Here is a 17615-nt window from a genome sequence, read left to right as displayed (position 1 = left end):
GAACCAAATTCCAAATTGCTATTCAATTTGGAATCTAAATTTTTAGTACTTCTGTTTGAATCTAAATTTTGTTGAGTAACTCAGTAATCAACTGTACAGGTAGAACATATTGTTGTACTATGCTTCTAGAGTACATTAAAATTAGTCTAGAATGTTACCACTAGAAAAAAAAAAAAATCTTGTATTAATAGAACCTTACCTACTTTGACAAGCATTTTGAGTCTTGATCTGTAAATCAAAAAGACCATCAATAAGCTTCATATCTTCTTGGTACGTTCACAACCTTTTATGTTTTACCAGGTCCTCTAGAATCGTCTGTCAATGACTCCATCCCTAATTTAAAATAATACATTGATGTGGAGTTTATTTTTTCACATATACAAAAGATCGAGTATCAAAATAACACCACACATAATTCTTTATACACAAAATAGCCCCAAAGTCCACAGACCATTCTCATTGCAACAAAAAAAAAAAACAAACAAAATTGACAACAAAAGTATCATCTAAAAGGATGCTGCTGCTCCACAATCACAATAAGCATCCTCACCACTCCTAACAAGGCCAAAGGAGTAACTAAAAGTCCTTGAAAGATGATGCCATTAACCTACAAAATTGCCATAATCAAACACATTGTCGATTATAAGAGTTTGGCCATATAGATGAATAAGATGCCAGAAGCAAACTAATTTTTATTCAAATTTCCTTTTCTTTTTTATACTTCTTATTCTACATAAATTTCTTATAAATTTTCATAGCTATTTTGATTAAGAGTACCACAACTCCATTATAAATTCAACAAAATAAGAAGAATAACACATTAACAAGTGAAAGGTGGGATCCTGCTTTAAATCTGTCTATTTTGCGCATAATGGATAATTCAAGATTATATTAATGATTGAGTAGTTAATTTGCATGATGAATTTAGGAAAATTAAGTTTGAAGAGAGAAAAAAAAAACTATCATACTAAGGCTTAATTTTCGAAAAAAATAAAAAAAACTATCATACTGAGGCTTGCGTATATCACTTGGTCTACTCACCTTGCTTTGATGTCTAAGCTTGCTCCTCCATTACTAGATGAATACCTAATTTATGGACCTTTGCTTTTCGATTGCTGGATGGCTTGAGTAGTGTGGAGTTCAATGTAACTGAAGCCTGAATGTGACAGCCATCACAAGCATTGGAAGTGCCTGTGCTGAGTGTAGATTTGTTGTCCATCAAACTTTTAATTGGCCGAATCTCTCGAGAGTGCTCATCATAATATTCCGTTTTGTGTTTCAAAAAGATGTGATGTGGTGCATTATCTCCTGCTGTTAAGTCATTGTACGTAAACCATTCGCTCATGGAATAACCATTGATTTTGAGATCAAAATTAATTTGTGGGATATCAATTCCATGAAATATTTCCAAAGCAGCACAGAGGACAATTCCTTTAACATTTTCGTAAGAAGGTAAATCCACCCGCAAAGAAAATGAAGAGCCCTCATTCCAATGACTAAAACAATGAGGAATATCTCTTCCCGGAAGAATGATTATACCAAGTTCCTGTTTCATACAAATGGTGAAGCTGAGTTTTAAACAAGCATGCACACACACATACATACACAATACATATATTTCTATATATAGAGAGAGAGAGAGAGAAGGAACCTGAAGCTGACTTTGCGATGATATATTTGGCATGTTGTCCCTCCCATCCACATCCAATTTGTGGCACCCTGTGAATATGAATTCCCGATCGGCTGGATTTTGTACACTTGGTGGGAATTGATACCGTTCCAATGATTTGCAACCATGCATATTCACATAACGTATAGATGATGGAAGTGATGTCAATGAACGGAGGCTTGTACAATGTTCCAAATAAAGGTACATAAGGCTTGTCAATTGAATGAAACATTCTGGTATGCTAGCAAATTTGTTTTCACTTAGAATTAAATAACGCATTGAGGATAGCTTGCCAATATCTTTCGGAAATGATTCTTCTGTTAGATTGCAGTGCCGAAGACTTAAACGAGTTACAGCACACAATCCAGAGAGCAGTTCCAAATCTAAACAAGTTGAATTACCAGTTCTCTTTCGCAGAAATGTATTTTGCATCACTGAAATTGGCATCTTCGAAGATGGTGATTGAAAAGCATTGCCACTGACATACAGTTCCTCAAGATTACTCAACTGTGCAATGGATGATGGTAACTTTTTAATAGCAGTCCTCCCCATATCAAGGTATTCTAAATCCTTCATTTTAGAAAAAATGTTGGTTAGAACACTATTAAGCTTTTGGCACCCTTCTAGAGATAAACGTCTAAGCCCTTCAAGATGCTCAATTGATGAAGGCAAATCTTTTATCGCAGTGTCGTCTAAATGAAGCTCCTCTAAACAAACCATATTTCCTTGAATCTCTGAAAGCTTCTCAAGTTTTGAGCATCCTGCTAGAGTGAAAAATTGAAGATTTTTCAAATTAATGCTTCTTGGGAGAATCCTCAGATTCTTACATTTAGAGAGGTTGCATCTAACAAGCCTCTCATGAACTCCATTTGACAAGTGAACCTCAATTAGATTTGAACATCCTTCAAGATTTAAATCCTCGAGACATGGGAGACAAGACAAATCAGGAATTTTGTCCAAATATAGGGAGTGACTGAGATCAAGAAATTTCAACTTCTCTAGAAACTGCTAGGCAAACCAGCAATGAAAGAAATAATTAGTTTAATCAATAAACCAAGAATACTATATACATGTATAAATTCTGCTAATAAATTGTGATCATACCTTGATACCCATTGATATTTGTTTAATTTGACTACGATGAAGGCGAAGGAGAACAAGATTTTTTGGATAGAAATTGGATGGAAAAAATCTTGCCGGGTAACCGTCCCAATCAAGATAACACAGCTCATGTGAAAGATATGTAAGATGTTCACAAGGTCGTATGCCATTGAGCTTGAGCAGCTTAAGTTTCTTCATCTTCTCAAAGGCATCAACATGTACACATAACTCCTCTAACAGAAGGCCATGAGGAATGTTTAGCATAATGCCTTTAATTGATTCTGTTGCCTAATAACCAAAAACATTTTGTTAAGTTTCCACGTACCGTTAAAACTAGTACTGTAAAAACTAATTAAAGTATGCAAGTGTACACTACAGCTTCTTTGAAAAAATATAAAACAAATTCTCTTGTTTTGCACAACTTGCATGTGTGGAAAGAAACTTATATGTAGTTAGATCATACCGTATTTTCTCTGAATACTTTATAGATATCTTCATGAAACCACAACCTACTACGTTTGCTGGGGTCGTCAACTGATTCTTGACGAACAATTTCCTTACCCATCTCTTGTATCAAATCATGCATCGAAAGGGTGCTGCAGTTTGAGATTACCAAGTTCCGTTCAATAAGAATTGAAATACGCGGGTGAAACCCACTACTGCCTAGTATGTCCATTACATAATCTATATCACACCCTCTAAAGAAACAAGCAATGTCGAGGAATAGATCCTTCTCTGTATCATTGAGGCCATCAAAACTTATCTTAAGAACTTCATGAATTTCTCTATTTGGAATTCTTTTCAAATTATCTAGTTCATGTTCCCACTCTTTTCTGCTTCTCTTAAATAAAAAAGAACCCAAAACTTGGAGAGCTAATGGAAGGCCTTGGGCATACTTTATTACACTCCATGAGAGAAACAAAAAATCCTCTGCAGGATGGTTTTTTGTGAAGGCGTGCCAACTAAAAAGCTCAAGTGCCTCATTGTCATTCAATAGGTCAACCTTGTATATTTCATGATCAATTTTATGTTCTACTAATAAACGTTCATCTCTAGTTGTTATGATAATTGTACTTCCAAAACCAAACCAATCATTTCCTCCTACTAAACTTTCTAATTGCTTCAAGTGATCCACATCATCAAGAACTACAAGAACCTTTATGTAACAAAGTCTTCTCTTTATCATACAGATTCCATAGTCAACATTAGATATCTGGGAATCTTCTTCCATTAGGATGTCATTCAAGAGATGTTTTTGGAGACAAGTTAGACCATGTTGTTTTGAAGCTTCTTCTTTCACATTGTTAAGGAAACAACAACTTTCAAATTGATCAAATATTTGATTGTAAACAGCTTTAGCAATGGTTGTTTTTCCTATTCCGCCAGCTCCACAGATTCCTACAATGTGCACATTCTTTGAACCATTGTCCAACAAACTAATCACTTTATTCGCACGGGAAACTAACCCCACTTCGTACTTGGCAACACTTAGTGGTATAGTCGACCCCAATTCTTTAAAAATCTCTTGAACAATTTCTTGGATAAACTTCGCCTCATGCCTATCAAGTACAAAGCACATTAATTAAGATGGTATGAAATTGTATAAAAGGATAAATATAAATTGAAACAACTATGATGGAACCTTTTTTTTTAAACTGTAACTTATAAATTGTCATATAATACTAAACACCAAATATCACATTGTCGTTTACCAAAACAAGAAAGCATAAATTCAAACTGGTAGAACTAGATTAATGCATCTTTAAAATGTTGATTTTATGTATTATTATCCTTATCATCATTGCCTTCTATCATATATATGCTAGGAAGCATGGACACATCTAAAAATGGGCAAAGAATCCGTCTTGGCACTGACACGCGTTGGGCACGCCCCAATATGTGTCGGACATGCCAAAATATGTATCTGAATTTTTTATTTATTTTTAAATATTCGGACACGTCATATTCTTGGGGATTTTTTTTTTTTTTGATAAGTACATTCTTGGGGAGTTTTAAGAAAGTTGTGTTGAAGTGTAATTAGGAGGAATTGTGTACTAACTTCCCAAAATATGGTAGTGATGACATAATTAATTAAAAGTTGTTTTTTATAAGGATATTTTATATTAAAACAATCATATATTTAGGCTTATATTTTAGTTCAAAGATTCAAACTCTTGAAAGGTGAACTTTGCTCTCTTTTTCTCCCACCGACCAAGATATTCGTTGTCGGTTGATGGTCCTCTCTCTCCTCTTCTTCTTATTTCCTTTCTTCACAAACCCTTAATACTTCTGTTTTTCTTTTCACAATAATATTTTACGTTGTTTCCATGAATTTCTTCTCTTCTATGGATTCTTACCTTTGCTTTTAACTAACCCCTAATTCTTTTTCTAACAATGCCCTAATCCTCTTGTTTCTTTCTCTCTTTCTCTTTCCCAACAAAACACAGTTTTTTTTTTTCATTAGTAGATTGATAAAAGATAATTTTAGAGTAGTGCTATTGCGAGAGCGCTCTCGCAAAAAGTCTAAAAAACTTGCGCTTATAAGCCACACAATTCCTATTTTTATGGATTTGAGAGATCCAGATAATTAATTAAGAAAGAATCATTCGCAATTAATGAAACAAATCAAGCTTTTTTCTCTCTCTTCTCTCCACGTTTTCTCTTTCTCTCTTTTAGTTAACACCCTCAACAAATCTGTCTTTTTCTCTCCCTTGATTAACCCTCAAAGAATTTGTCTCTTTCTTGCTCATAGTTAACTCTGTCTTTCAATCAAAGAGTCTCTCCACCTGCATTCCATCCTTCCTCGCTGCTGACATACTAGGTTCTCGTAAGTTGGACTTCATCTATCATGTTTGTGACTTTTATTCTATTTGAGAATTTTTTTTATTTTTTTATTTGTTTGCGTTTTTAAGCTTTGGAATAACCTCGTCACAAAAAATTTACATGCTATTTAATTCTATTTTGTCTTTTTTTTCTTTTTTTTTTTTTCATATATTTGAGCTTTAAAATAGCCTCGTCTTAAAAAATTCATGTGTTCAAACTAAGAGAGAAATAAGCAAATTGGTTGAGGGTTAACCAAGAGAGAGAAAGAAAGAACATGGACAGAAGAGAGAGAAAAAAAGGTTGACTTGTTTCCTTAATTAATTATCTCTCCCAAATTCCTAAAACTAATAATTATGTGGCTTATAAGCCCTAACTCTTTAGACTTTTTGCGAGAGCAATATATATAAATATATATATATATATATATATATATATATTATTTGTCGTATCCCGGTCGTACAATATCCGTGTCGTATCCGTATCCGGTATCAATTTTCATACTTCTTAGTATATATGTTAATATTTAAATAATCCTAATAAAGTAAGAGTGGATAATTTTAAAAAATATAAAATAAAAATATTGGTAGATAAGTCACAAACCCTCAAACCCGGGTTTATTAGTTTAAAATTTTAGTAATTTTGTTTCAATTCAAATTTCAATGAAGTGCTGGCAAATGCATCATAAGTGACACGATAAACATATTCATAAAATAAAAAATTATTATTGTTTACACCCTATCATAAAGTTGCAAGTTGTTGATGATGGATTATGCGTAACCCGGATTTGATCTGACTTCCTGAACAAAGAGAAAAAAAGGTGATCCTACAAGCACCGGTGTGTTAACGGTGGAGTAGGCTCCAATGAACAAGTCAGTGTGCGAAGTAATCTCTCTAAAGAAATCAAGAAATTGAGTTAGGGTTTATTGCATACCTCAAAACGTCAATTAGCCCCCTTTCTTTATAGGGCTTAGGTCAGGATGTCATGTAGAGTTACCGTCCTCTTCATCCTTATCGTAGTCTGTAAGTTTAATCCTTATCGTAATCTGTAATCCTTATCGTAGTCTGTAGAGCCTATCTTAATCTGTAATCCTTATCGTAGTCTGTAGAGTCTATCTCAATCTTGTGAGATAGTGCGTTAATTTAACAAACCGGAACGATAATTCCCAAATATTACATAATAATATATAGTTAGAATTGTAGAACCGTTCACCCCGTATTTTTACAATAAGTTGGTTTGATTATTAGATAGTAGAGCTTTGTCCATTAGCTTGACTCATATTGCCACTTCACGAATACAGTCGGGGGTCGAGCTGCCTGGTCAGCTCGCGGGAGTCCAGGGGGATAGGCTCTTGCATACAGTAGCGTGTGTTACTGCTAGCATGTTTCACCCAGAATCCAACACTATGTCAGACGAGGAACACCACCAGTCTGATTTGGCTTCGTTAGAGACACATCTAGTACAGTATATAGCAGGCTCCCTTACCCCACATGATCTAGATCGGATCAGGCAAACTTATTCAATTCTAGACAGTGTTGCTCTCAGACTTCCTTCACTTGATGATAGAGCGTCCTCCTTTTACCTAATTGAGATTTGTTTCTATGAGTCTGCTTTCATTGCTGGATTGCGTTTTCCAATCCCTCTTTTTATCAGGGAACTGTTGTGTCACCTTAATCTTGCTCCGACTCAACTCTCCCCGAATGCCTGGAGAACTATGATGGGTTGTTTAGTTCTGTAGCGAGCTTGTTGTAATACCTTGCTCACTATCTAGGAGTTTCTTCATTGCTACATTCCCAATAGGGGTGACTGGTTGTACTTCTCCCCACGGGATAGAATTATTATCTCTGGAATTCCCGTTAAGCACAAACCATGGAAAAACCATTTCTTTTTCATTTCTAGTGATGGTTGGGAGTTCTTTCCTGATGAAAGTGCTTTCCTGCGAATAGGGACTTCCATTCCTCGTGCATGGTGTAGTCAGAATTCCACTGGTGAGTTGTCTATAATGATACCCTCTTTGTTTTAAAAAAAAAAAAAAAAATTGTTTGAGTTATTAACAGAGTTGTTGTCCTCTCAGGCTTTAAAGAGATTGCCATTTCATTTAATGATCTCCAGCGAATAAAGGAAGCCTTTAACCACTCAGTGAGGGACTGGACTTCACTCGTGACACCTCAGACTTTGTTTACCCATGGGATTGGTCCTCAGCCTGTTGGCAAGTCCTCTGTAACTATATCCCAAAAACTTAATAAGAGGCTTCTAGCTCAGTTCAAAGAAGGCTCAAGTGACTTCCCACCTACTTCCCCCGCCAAGAGGAAAACAGAGAAGCCTACTATTACAACACAAAGAGTCTTACCTATTTCAGTTGTTTCTCCACATGTATCCGACTCGCAATTCCCTCATTAACTTGTGGATGAGACTAGGCCACTCCTTACTGAAGTAGGGGTACTCCCCTCAGACCCCTACTCTTTAGCAGCATCTGTTCTAGGCAATGCTCAACTTGCTTTTACGAAGATAAGTGAGTCTTTGTCGAAGGAGGATATGATGTATCTGAATTCTCGCTCTCTAACTAAGATTTTAAACCGGCTCATGCATGATCTCGCACGGGTTAACTCTCTCACCATCCTCTGTTTTTATTTAGCTTTTCTTTTCCTCTTAATTGTAACTTTTTGTTCCCATGTGTGTAAAAGTCAATACACACGTGTATTACTTATCGTGTCTAGCTGCAAAAGGAGGGGAGCATTATACCAATATGTTGGCTTCTACTTGCTCCCAACACCAAGCCAATTTACAATTGGAGTGTGATAAACATGAGGCCGCTCCACAAGCAGTGCGTGCTAAGTTAGAAGCAGAGCGAGCTTGTCATGCATCTTATATGCAAAAGCTCAACAAGGAGATGTCCCAGAAACTGATGGTGGAAAGATCCAATGCAGTTGATGAGTTTAAAGCCTCATCAACCTTCAAGGAGATTATGTCGAAGGCCTACTTTGATGGCTTCAAAGATTTTCGGAATCGTGCTGCGTCTGAATTTGTAGACCAAGACTTCTATGTCATTCAACTGGATGAAGTGAGTGACTCCGAATAGGATAAATGTGTAGCCATTCATTTATTTGCTCCCATTTTTCTCTTTGTGCTTGAAACTTCTCTTTCTTTGCCATTAGTTTCCATTTATATTTGTAGGGCTAATGAGTAGGATGGACAATTATGTTTTGCCATTGCGATTGTCGCATTATGTTATTTTCTATTTCATTTTATTGACATCTTTGGTCGGCTCGTCCCATTAATAAGGAAAGTAGATTAAGACGAGCTTTACTCAGTCTCTGTAATAAGGTAAGTAGATGAATACGAGCTTCACTCAGCTCACCCTTTAACAGGGAAAGTAGATTACTATGAGCTTCATCCAGCTCACCCTTTAATAAGATAAGTAGATTACTATGAGCTTCACCCAGCTCACCCTTTAATAAGAGAAGTAGATTACTATGAGCTTCACCCAGCTCACCCTTTAACAAGGGAAGTAAATTACTATGAGTTTCACCCAGCTCACCCTTTAACAAGGGAAGTAGATTAGTATGAACTACACTTAGCGCATCCATTTAATATGAATATCTTAACATATCAAAGTGATAATGAATTATTTGAAACAACTGATCCAAGTAGGGAATACTTTATTAAAACTAAAGTTGATAACAAGGCTATTGAAGACATTCATTCGTAGAGAATGAAACAATTATTGAAACTAGAATTATTAGCAAAAACAAATAATAAATTGAGAATAAACTGAAATTGTTTACTGATAATATTTCTTCAGATGCTTAACATTCCATGGGTGAGGTAGTGGTTTTCCTTCTAAGTCCTCCAACCAGTATGTTCCTGGTCGCTGACATCGCGTAACTTTGTAAGGCCCTTTCCATATGGGACCCAGTTTCCCTATGGTTAAATCCTTAGTTGCTTGAGTAACTTTGCAAAGTACTAAATCTCCTACTGAGAACCTCCTAGGCTTGACCCGAGCATTGTAATACTTGGAAACCTTCTGTTGATAGGCAACCATCCTAATCTAGGCTTGGTCTCTCCTTTATTCTGCTTGGGCTAGTAGTGCTCCTTCCTAAAGCTTTTAAAGCTAATCTCTATAGGGACTACTGCCTCACTTCCAAACGCTAAAAGAAAAGGGGTTTCCCCTGTGGGAGTCCTTACAGTAGTACGGTAAGCCCATAGTACACTCGGCAGCTGCTCAGGCCACAGTCCCTTTGAAGCGTCGAGTCGAGTCTTGATCATCTGAAGGATTGTTCTGTTAGTAACTTTGGCCTGTCCATTCGCCTGGGGATGTCCTGGCGATGAGAAATGAATTTGAATCCCGAGCTCGGAACAAAAATTTTCAAGTCCGAGTTGTCGAACTGTTTTGCATTGTTTGTGACAATCACTCTAGGAATCCCAAATCTGCAAACTATTAACTTCCACACGAAATTCCTTATATTGTTCTCTGTGATCTTGGCCAGAGGCTTAGCTTCTACCCAGTTAGGGAAGTAATCAACCATAACAATGGCATACTTAGTCTACCCTTTACCCTTGACGAGAGGGCCAATCAAGTCCATTCCCCATTGAGCAAATAGCTATGGTCCTGACATGGGAGTCATCTCTTCTGACGGTTGTCTCAGGATGTTAGCAAATCGTTGACACTTGTCGCACTTTTTTTAACGAAGTCAAGTGCATCTTTCTATATGGTGGGCCAATAGTATCCTTGTCGGATGGCCTTGTTAGCAAGTGACCTACCCCCAGCATGGTTGCCATAAACTCCTAGGTGGATCTCCCTCAAAATGTAGTCAGCTTCCTCACTAGAAACGCATCGTAAATACGGCATGAAGAAGCTTTTCTTATAGAGCACCCTTTTGATAAGTGTATACCTAGCTGCCCGTATCTTAACCTTTCGAGTTTCTACTCGGTGTGCTGGTAGTATCCCATCTTTGATATATCTGATGATAAGATCTGCCCATTCCATACTCAATATCGCTTGTTGCACTTCAATTTGTCTCTCCTGAGATATAGATGGTTCGTCCAAATATTCCAGTAGTATAGTCTTATTGATCTCAGGTTCCAATGTAGTAGCTAGCTTTCCCATTCTCTTCTCGTGGTATTTAATGAATTGAGAATCTCTGGAAGTGATTATTTAATTCCTCCACCTTCTGTAGGTAACTCTTCATCTTCTCATCCCTTGCCTCATATTCTGCTCAAACTTGTCCAGCGACCAACTAGGAGTCAGTGTACACCTTTAATTGCTCAACCCCTAGGGTATTTGCCCCATTTAATCCTGCTATCAAGGCTTTATACTCTACCTCGTTGTTGGTTGCTTTGAAACCAAACCGAAGTGCGTATTGTATACTTTCTCCCTCTGGGGAGACAAGAACAAGCCCGGCTCCGCTAGCCTGAACATTAGATGACCCATCCACGAACAAGTTCCAGACTAATTCTAGGCCCATCTACTCACTTGAACCTAGTTCTGTCAAAAATTGGGGTTGTTTCTCCTCTTCTAGTGGGGTAAACTCAGCTAAGAAATCAACCAACACCTGAGCCTTTACGACTGTTCTTGGCTTGTACTGAATGTCGAACTCTCCTAACTCTGCTGACTATTTCATCAGTCGACCAAAGCTTTCTGGCTTGTGTAGGCCCTATTGGAGGGGTTGATCTGTTAGCACCACTATCGTATGCGCTTGAAAGTATGGTCTCAGTTTCCTGGCGGACACAATTAAATCAAAGGCCAACTGTTCCATCCTTGGATATATTTCCTCCGCACCCCTGAGTGGTCTACTCACGAAGTACACTGGCCTTTGGACCCCTTCTTCTTCTTCTTCTTCTCGTATCAGAGCTGAACTGATAGCTGTCGTGGAGACCGCAAGGTATATGTATAGTTCCTTTTCAGATATGGTTCGAGACAGTAGTGGGGGAGAACTAAGGTATTGCTTTAGTTCTTTGAGCGCCTGCTCACACTCTAGGGTCCATTCAAAAGCCTTCCTTAACACACGAAAGAAAGGTAGGCACCTGTCAATTGACCGAGAGATTAGCCTACTTAAGGCAGCAATCTTCCCTGTTAGTCGTTGTAGATCCTTGGTTAATCTTGGTGATCTCATGTCAATGACTGCTCAGACCTTTTCTGGATTGGCCTCAATTCCTCTTCTGCTTACCATATATCCTAAGAACTTTCCTGAGGAAACCCCAAAGGCACACTTACTGGGATTGAGTTTCATCTTATGCCTCCTAAGTACCTCGAAGGTCTCCCGCAGGTCAGTCAAATGGTCTTCAGCTTTTAAGCTTTTCACCAACATGTCATCAGCATATACCTCCATGTTTCTACCAATTTGGTGCTTAAAACATTGCATTCACTAGCCTCTGGTATGTTGCTCCAGCGTTCTTGAGCCCAAAAGGCATTACTTTGTAACAGTACAAACCTTTGTCAATGATGAAAGCCATTTTTTCTCTATTTGAGGTGTACATAGATATTTGGTTGTACCCAGAATATGCATCCATGAAACTTAGTAGTTCGTGTCCAGCCATTCCCTCAACGAGCATATTGATTCCTGGGAGAGGAAAACTGTCCTTCGGGCAAGCTTTGTTAAGGTTGATGAAATCCACATATAGCCTCCACTTTCCATTTGCCTTCTTCACTAGGACCACATTTGCCATCTAGTCGAGGTAGTACACCTCTTGAATAAAGTTGGCTTTTAAGAGCTTTTCCACCTCTTCTGATATAGCCTAATTCTTCTCTGGAGTGAAAGTCATCCTCTTTTGTCTAATAGGTTTGAAGTTAGGATTTACATTTAAGCGGTGCTCCATGATAGTTGAGTCTATACTCGGCATGTCTTCATGCGCCCATGCAAATACGTCTCGATTCTTCTTGAGGAATTGAGTAAGTTCATCTTTGATACCTGGGCAGAGTAAAGACCCTATACTCACTTTCTTCTCAGGCTCACCATCACTAAGGATGACCTCTTCTAGCTCCTCTGTAGGTTCCGCTCTATGAAAGTCTTACCTATCTCTCCCTTCCAGCCTTTCAATCATAAGTGCCTCTTGCGATTTTGTTTTTCTGATAGAGGTAACATAACATTCTTGAGCCATTGTTTGGTCCCCTCTTAGCTCTCCCATACCATATTTAGTTAGGAAACGCATCAGGAGATGGTAAGTGGAAGTGATTACTTTCATGGCATTCAATGTTGTCCTCCCTAGGATAATGTTGTATGATGATGAACAGTCCACCACTAAAAAGTCCACCATTATAGTGACCTGCTTAGGATTGGTTCCTGCAGTGACTGGAAGGGTAACTGCCCCCAGTGGATATACTTTGTCGCCTGAAAATCCCACCAGTGGTGACTTCATGGGTCAGAGTTTCTCTGCCGATTTTCAATTTGTCGTAAACCCCAAGAAATAGTATGTCAACCAAGCTACCATTGTCTATCAGTATTCGTCAAACAATGAAATTAACAACGACCATGAAAACTACCAGAGGGTCATCATGGGGATGGTGAATTCCCTTGCCATCTTATACAGAAAAGGTCATGACCGGCTCATCAACTCGCGGTAATTTTGTTGGAATACTTGTCACTCTAACTTCATTCACCTCTGAAAAACTCCGAATTCTCCTAGCATAAGCCCTCCGACCCAAACTCGTCTCCCCGCCACCAGCGAAGCCACCCGATATAACTCTAATCTCACCCATTGGTTGGTGTTGAGGAGGGCGATCATCTCGGCCCTTTCGGGCTGGGTTAGAGCTTTCTTTGCCATTCCCAGTCGTGAATTTGCGTAAATGACCCTGACGAACAAGGTTCTCGATCTGGTTTTTGAGGTTGAAACAATCTTCTGTGTTATGTCCATGATCGCGGTGGAACCTACAGTATTTATCTCGAGACCTCTTTGTTGGATTAGCTTTTAGCTTTGGCGGCCATTTCATTGATGCGTTATCTTGAATCTGCCGAAAGACCTGCTCTAAAGATGTATTTAGGGGGGTGTAGTTATTATACCTATCTGGGCTCACTGGACGATGAGAAGATTTGTCAGCCTGGCTGTTTGAGAATTTCTTGTACTTCGATTCCCTTTCCTCCCTAGTGCTAGGTGCTGGCCTCTTTTTATCCGACCTCCTATCTTCACCATCTTTGTTTTTTCGTGCATTTATAGCATCCTCAGCATTCATGTGCTTCGGCGCTCTAACCATTAACTCTGTTATGCTCGTAGGGGCTTCCTTTGACAAGGAAAATAGGAACTTAGAGATCTGTAGTCCTCCTATAAAGGGTGTGAGGGCAACCTTGTCATCCACCTCTTCTACCTGCAGCATTTCAGTGTTAAAATGACTTATGTAATCACGAAGAGGCTCTCCCTTCTGCTGCTGCACATTCAATAAATGTGTTAATGGTCTCCTATACCTTTGCCTAGTGATGAAGTGTCCTATGAATTGTTTGCTCAACTCTTTAAAGTTTTCAATGGAGCCTGGCTTTAATTTATTGAACCAGAGACGAGCCCAACCCTTTAGTGTGGTAGGGAAAACCCTGCACATAATCTCGTTCGGTACGGCTTGAAAATACATAAGAGCTTTGTAGGTCTCCAAATGGTTGAGAGGGTCCCGCGTCCCATCGAAGCTCTCAAGAGTTGGCATCTTGAATTTGCTAGGTAGAGAACAACTCATAACAGCTGAGCTAAAAGCCAGGTTGGTCTTCTGTACCATATCATTCACTGCGGCCTGGCCCTTCCCTTTCATTGCTTGCATGATATCTTCAACCCTAGCTTTCAGATCCTGTATCTCTAGATCCAATGAGTGACGTCCTCAGTCTTGTCACCAACATAACTAGAAGTATCTCCACGAAGCCTGGTGGTATTCCATTCTGGAGACCGATATGGCTCCTCTATTGACCCCCTATTAACTAAGCTCAGCGTCGTTGTTAATCCTAAGGGAGTCATTGTTGGGTACTTCACTGTTTCTCTCCTCGTTGGGGGCGGCTAAGCATTGCAGAATCATCGCATTTTGCTGGACTAACTAGTTCATTCCCTCATTTAAGGTTTGAACCTATTGTTCCAATGCTGCGACGCGTTCCTGATTGTTTGGGATAACGGGGGGTTATCCCGTCGAGTCCCTGTATCAGAAGCCTGCAACGCTTCATCCTCGCCAGCAGCCAGACTAGATCACAATCGAACCATGCTTTGTTTAGAGAACAAAAATTTTTTCCCACAGACGGCGCCAATTGTTGATGATGGATTCTGCGTAACCCGGATCTGATCTGACTTCCTGAACAAAGAGAAGAAAAGGTGATCCTACAAGCATCAGTGTGTTACCGGTGGAGTAGGCTCCAACGAACAAGTTAGTGTGCGAAGTAATCTCTTTAGAGAAATCAAGAAATTGAGTTAGGGTTTATTGCATACCTCAAAACGTCGATTAGCCCCCTTTCTTTATAGGGCTTTGGTCAGGATGTCACGTAAAGTTACCATCCTCTTCATCCTTGTCGTAATCTGTAGATTTAATTCTTATCGTAGTCTGTAGAGCCTATCTCAATTGGTAATCCTTATCGCAATTTGTAGAGCCTATCTCAATTGGTAATCCTTATCGCAGTTTGTAGAGCGTATCTCAATCTTATGAGCTAGTTCGTTAATTTAACAACCTTCCCTTATCCACAGGTATTTAAATTATACATCCATCACAAGTGATGCGGCAAGAATGGACATGGATTGGTGACATAATTGAGTAAAGTTTGACCAAAAGTCAAATTCCCAAAGTCTTTTTACATATGACACTTGCCAGCAATACAAGAGTAGTTAGTAGACTAGTTAGCACTAGTTTCAGAAGAAATAAGAATAGATTGAGAAAATCATGGGAAGTTAACTAGTCACTAGAAGTTACAAATAAGGAAAGAAGGAAGTTACTAGGGCTCATGGAAGAACCGTCAAAAGTAGAGTATATTATAAATAGAATTTCCGGACAACACATCAACATACTTGACTTATCTTTTCCTTTCCGTTTATAGTTCTTCATTTTCCGTTTATAGTACTGCATTTTGAACACTTCAACTTTCACCAAGTAGTTTAGTTTTTCGATTCAGTCTTTCAATTCCCTTATCGGTTTCTTTAATTAATTTCTTCTCCCACAATTTGTACAATTCCGAAGTCCTTGAAAAAGGCAAAAAGAACCTACAAAGGGTGATCATTCCAGACCCTTTTCACAATCGCCTGATAGAAATTGTTCGGCCTCTATTGGATTCATTAGAATCATGGCACGCCCATGCATTTTACGACCAAACAATTATAACCAATGGCCTTGTGGCCCAATGGTATCTCTTTTATCTCCTAAATGGATCTCCAAAGAAGTAAAATGAGTGTGTGAATGGTATGTATGAGTTTCTTGACAAAAATATAAATTTATTATAATACATTGAATGAACTTCTAAAATATTTTAAGAACTCATAATAATTATAGTAAATATCCAGTTTTAATCAGACTTGGTTCTAGTTTGACACAAACATTTTGGTTTTTTTTTAGAGTAATATATCCCTTCGGCTACATGATCTTTGCCTCAATTAAAAACCCAGGGGCTTACCCCATGAGAGACGAGTCAAAAATCTGTCCTTTACACTAGATGGGGAAGTCTACTACTAACCTTAACAAACGGGACTCTATTGAGTTGATCTCAGCCCTCGGCACCCTATAATACAGGTGCATCTATAGTTGGAGAGACAAAAGGCCAAGAACCTCTCAACCCCTGGTCAAAACAAACATGACTAGACGCCAACCTCAACAAATGGAACTCGATTTTGGGTTGATCTCAGCCCTCGCGCAATACACCTATAATACCGGTCAGCATTTTTCTTAAGAGAAAAGAAAGAAAGTCGAGCCCCCTCCCCATTTTGAAAGAGGAGGGGAGGGAAGAGGTTTGAATTGATGTGGACAAAAGTGTGGGTGAGAGTATTTACTGAACCCAAAAAATAAAAAAATAAAAGAACCAGCAGAATTTCCGACCATATTAATGATGAAGTTCTTGGTTACCATAACAAACAAAAACAGAATTAAATAAAATAAGGAAAGCTAAATGGATTTTCTTTTTTTTCTTTTATGGTTATTGAAAGCGAAATGACAGAATATAAATTGAGTAAATATTTTTACCCATTTGCTGTATTGTTTAAATCCCAACCGCTTAAATTTGCTGCCTCCACCAAAGCTGCCCTCCACCTTTGCACCTTTTCCTTGTTGTTGCAGAATCTTTCATCATGTTTGGCAAAGGCTTCTGCGAAATTCCCTGTTTGTTTCCGTACTTCTGCAGGATCTACGTTGTAGAAGACTGGCAAAACTGTTTGTCCGTTCTTGCTGCATTCAATGATCTCCACCAATTCTTCCAAGCACCATGAGGAAGAAGCATAGTTCTTTGAGAAAACGATGACTGCAAATCTCGATCTCTTAATAGCTTTAAGAAGTTCCGGAGAAATCGATTTTCCTCTCTCGAGTTTCTTGTCATCTTTAAAAGTGTAAATTCCTTTTTGTTGCAGACCTACGTAGAGATGTTCCACAAAGTTCTTACGAGTGTCTTCACCCCTAAAACTCAAAAAGACATCGTAAATCCATTGAGAGCAAGAAGAAGAAGAAGCCATATGTTAACAGCTTTACTAATTTGTGAATGCAAATCAGTGTTTTTCTGATACTTCAAAAGATCTCTCCCTTGTTTTATTATATTTTTTCGTTCCTATATTCTCTGCTTTTCTCTGGAGGATATCCGTACATATAAAGAAGTCGCCAGGCATTTTCCGTGAAACCTTTTTTTTCAGAGTTAGTGGAGGGTATCCCTTCAAAGTTCTGTAGTGAAGTCCTTTTTGTTGTGAAAAGACTCGAATGCAAGTGGTTAATATTTCAGAGTAATAATACGGGAGGCAGTGGGTCCTGCCTGAATGAAAGGCTTTTGTCTGCTGGAAATTATTCAGATTTTGTTTGTGTTAATTTAAATTTTTCAGAATTATTCTTTCTTCAATTGAGCATAAAAAATTCAGTATAAAAAATAAAAAATATGAAAATATTAA

At 38.3% G+C, this 17615-nt stretch overlaps 1 protein-coding gene across 1 annotated transcript; it reads right to left on the bottom strand.

Annotated features, from left to right (window-relative positions):
- LOC132311427 (disease resistance protein RUN1-like) lies at positions 1-17362 on the bottom strand. Its single transcript, XM_059809332.1, has 6 exons — positions 16711-17362; positions 3234-4329; positions 2774-3058; positions 1652-2674; positions 1042-1546; positions 1-607 (listed from the first exon to the last, which is right to left on the bottom strand). Exons 1-5 carry the CDS (start codon positions 17190-17192, stop codon positions 1055-1057), a joined length of 3378 nt encoding a protein of 1125 aa, XP_059665315.1. The 5' UTR covers positions 17193-17362; the 3' UTR covers positions 1-607; positions 1042-1054.
- Positions 17363-17615: the final 253 nt, after the last annotated feature.

The sequence above is a fragment of the Cornus florida genome, unplaced genomic scaffold (genome assembly GCF_030987335.1).
Source record: "Cornus florida cultivar Cherokee Brave unplaced genomic scaffold, ASM3098733v1 CherokeeBrave_3.0.0_Hap2_Chr06, whole genome shotgun sequence".
Classification (NCBI taxonomy): domain Eukaryota; kingdom Viridiplantae; phylum Streptophyta; class Magnoliopsida; order Cornales; family Cornaceae; genus Cornus; species Cornus florida.
The sequence above is the reverse complement of the archived record's forward strand: the minus strand, read 5'-3'. Positions and strand labels throughout refer to the sequence as shown.

Coding starts and splice junctions, on each gene's coding strand:
- LOC132311427 (XM_059809332.1), bottom strand. CDS start 17,192: ATGGCTTCTTCTTCTTCTTGCTCTCAATGGATTTACGATGTCTTTTTG. Junction 3,059..3,233: donor AAGTATTCAGAGAAAATACG/GTATGATCTAAC, acceptor TTTGGTTATTAG/GCAACAGAATCAATTAAAGG. Junction 2,675..2,773: donor AAATATCAATGGGTATCAAG/GTATGATCACAA, acceptor TTTGCCTAGCAG/TTTCTAGAGAAGTTGAAATT.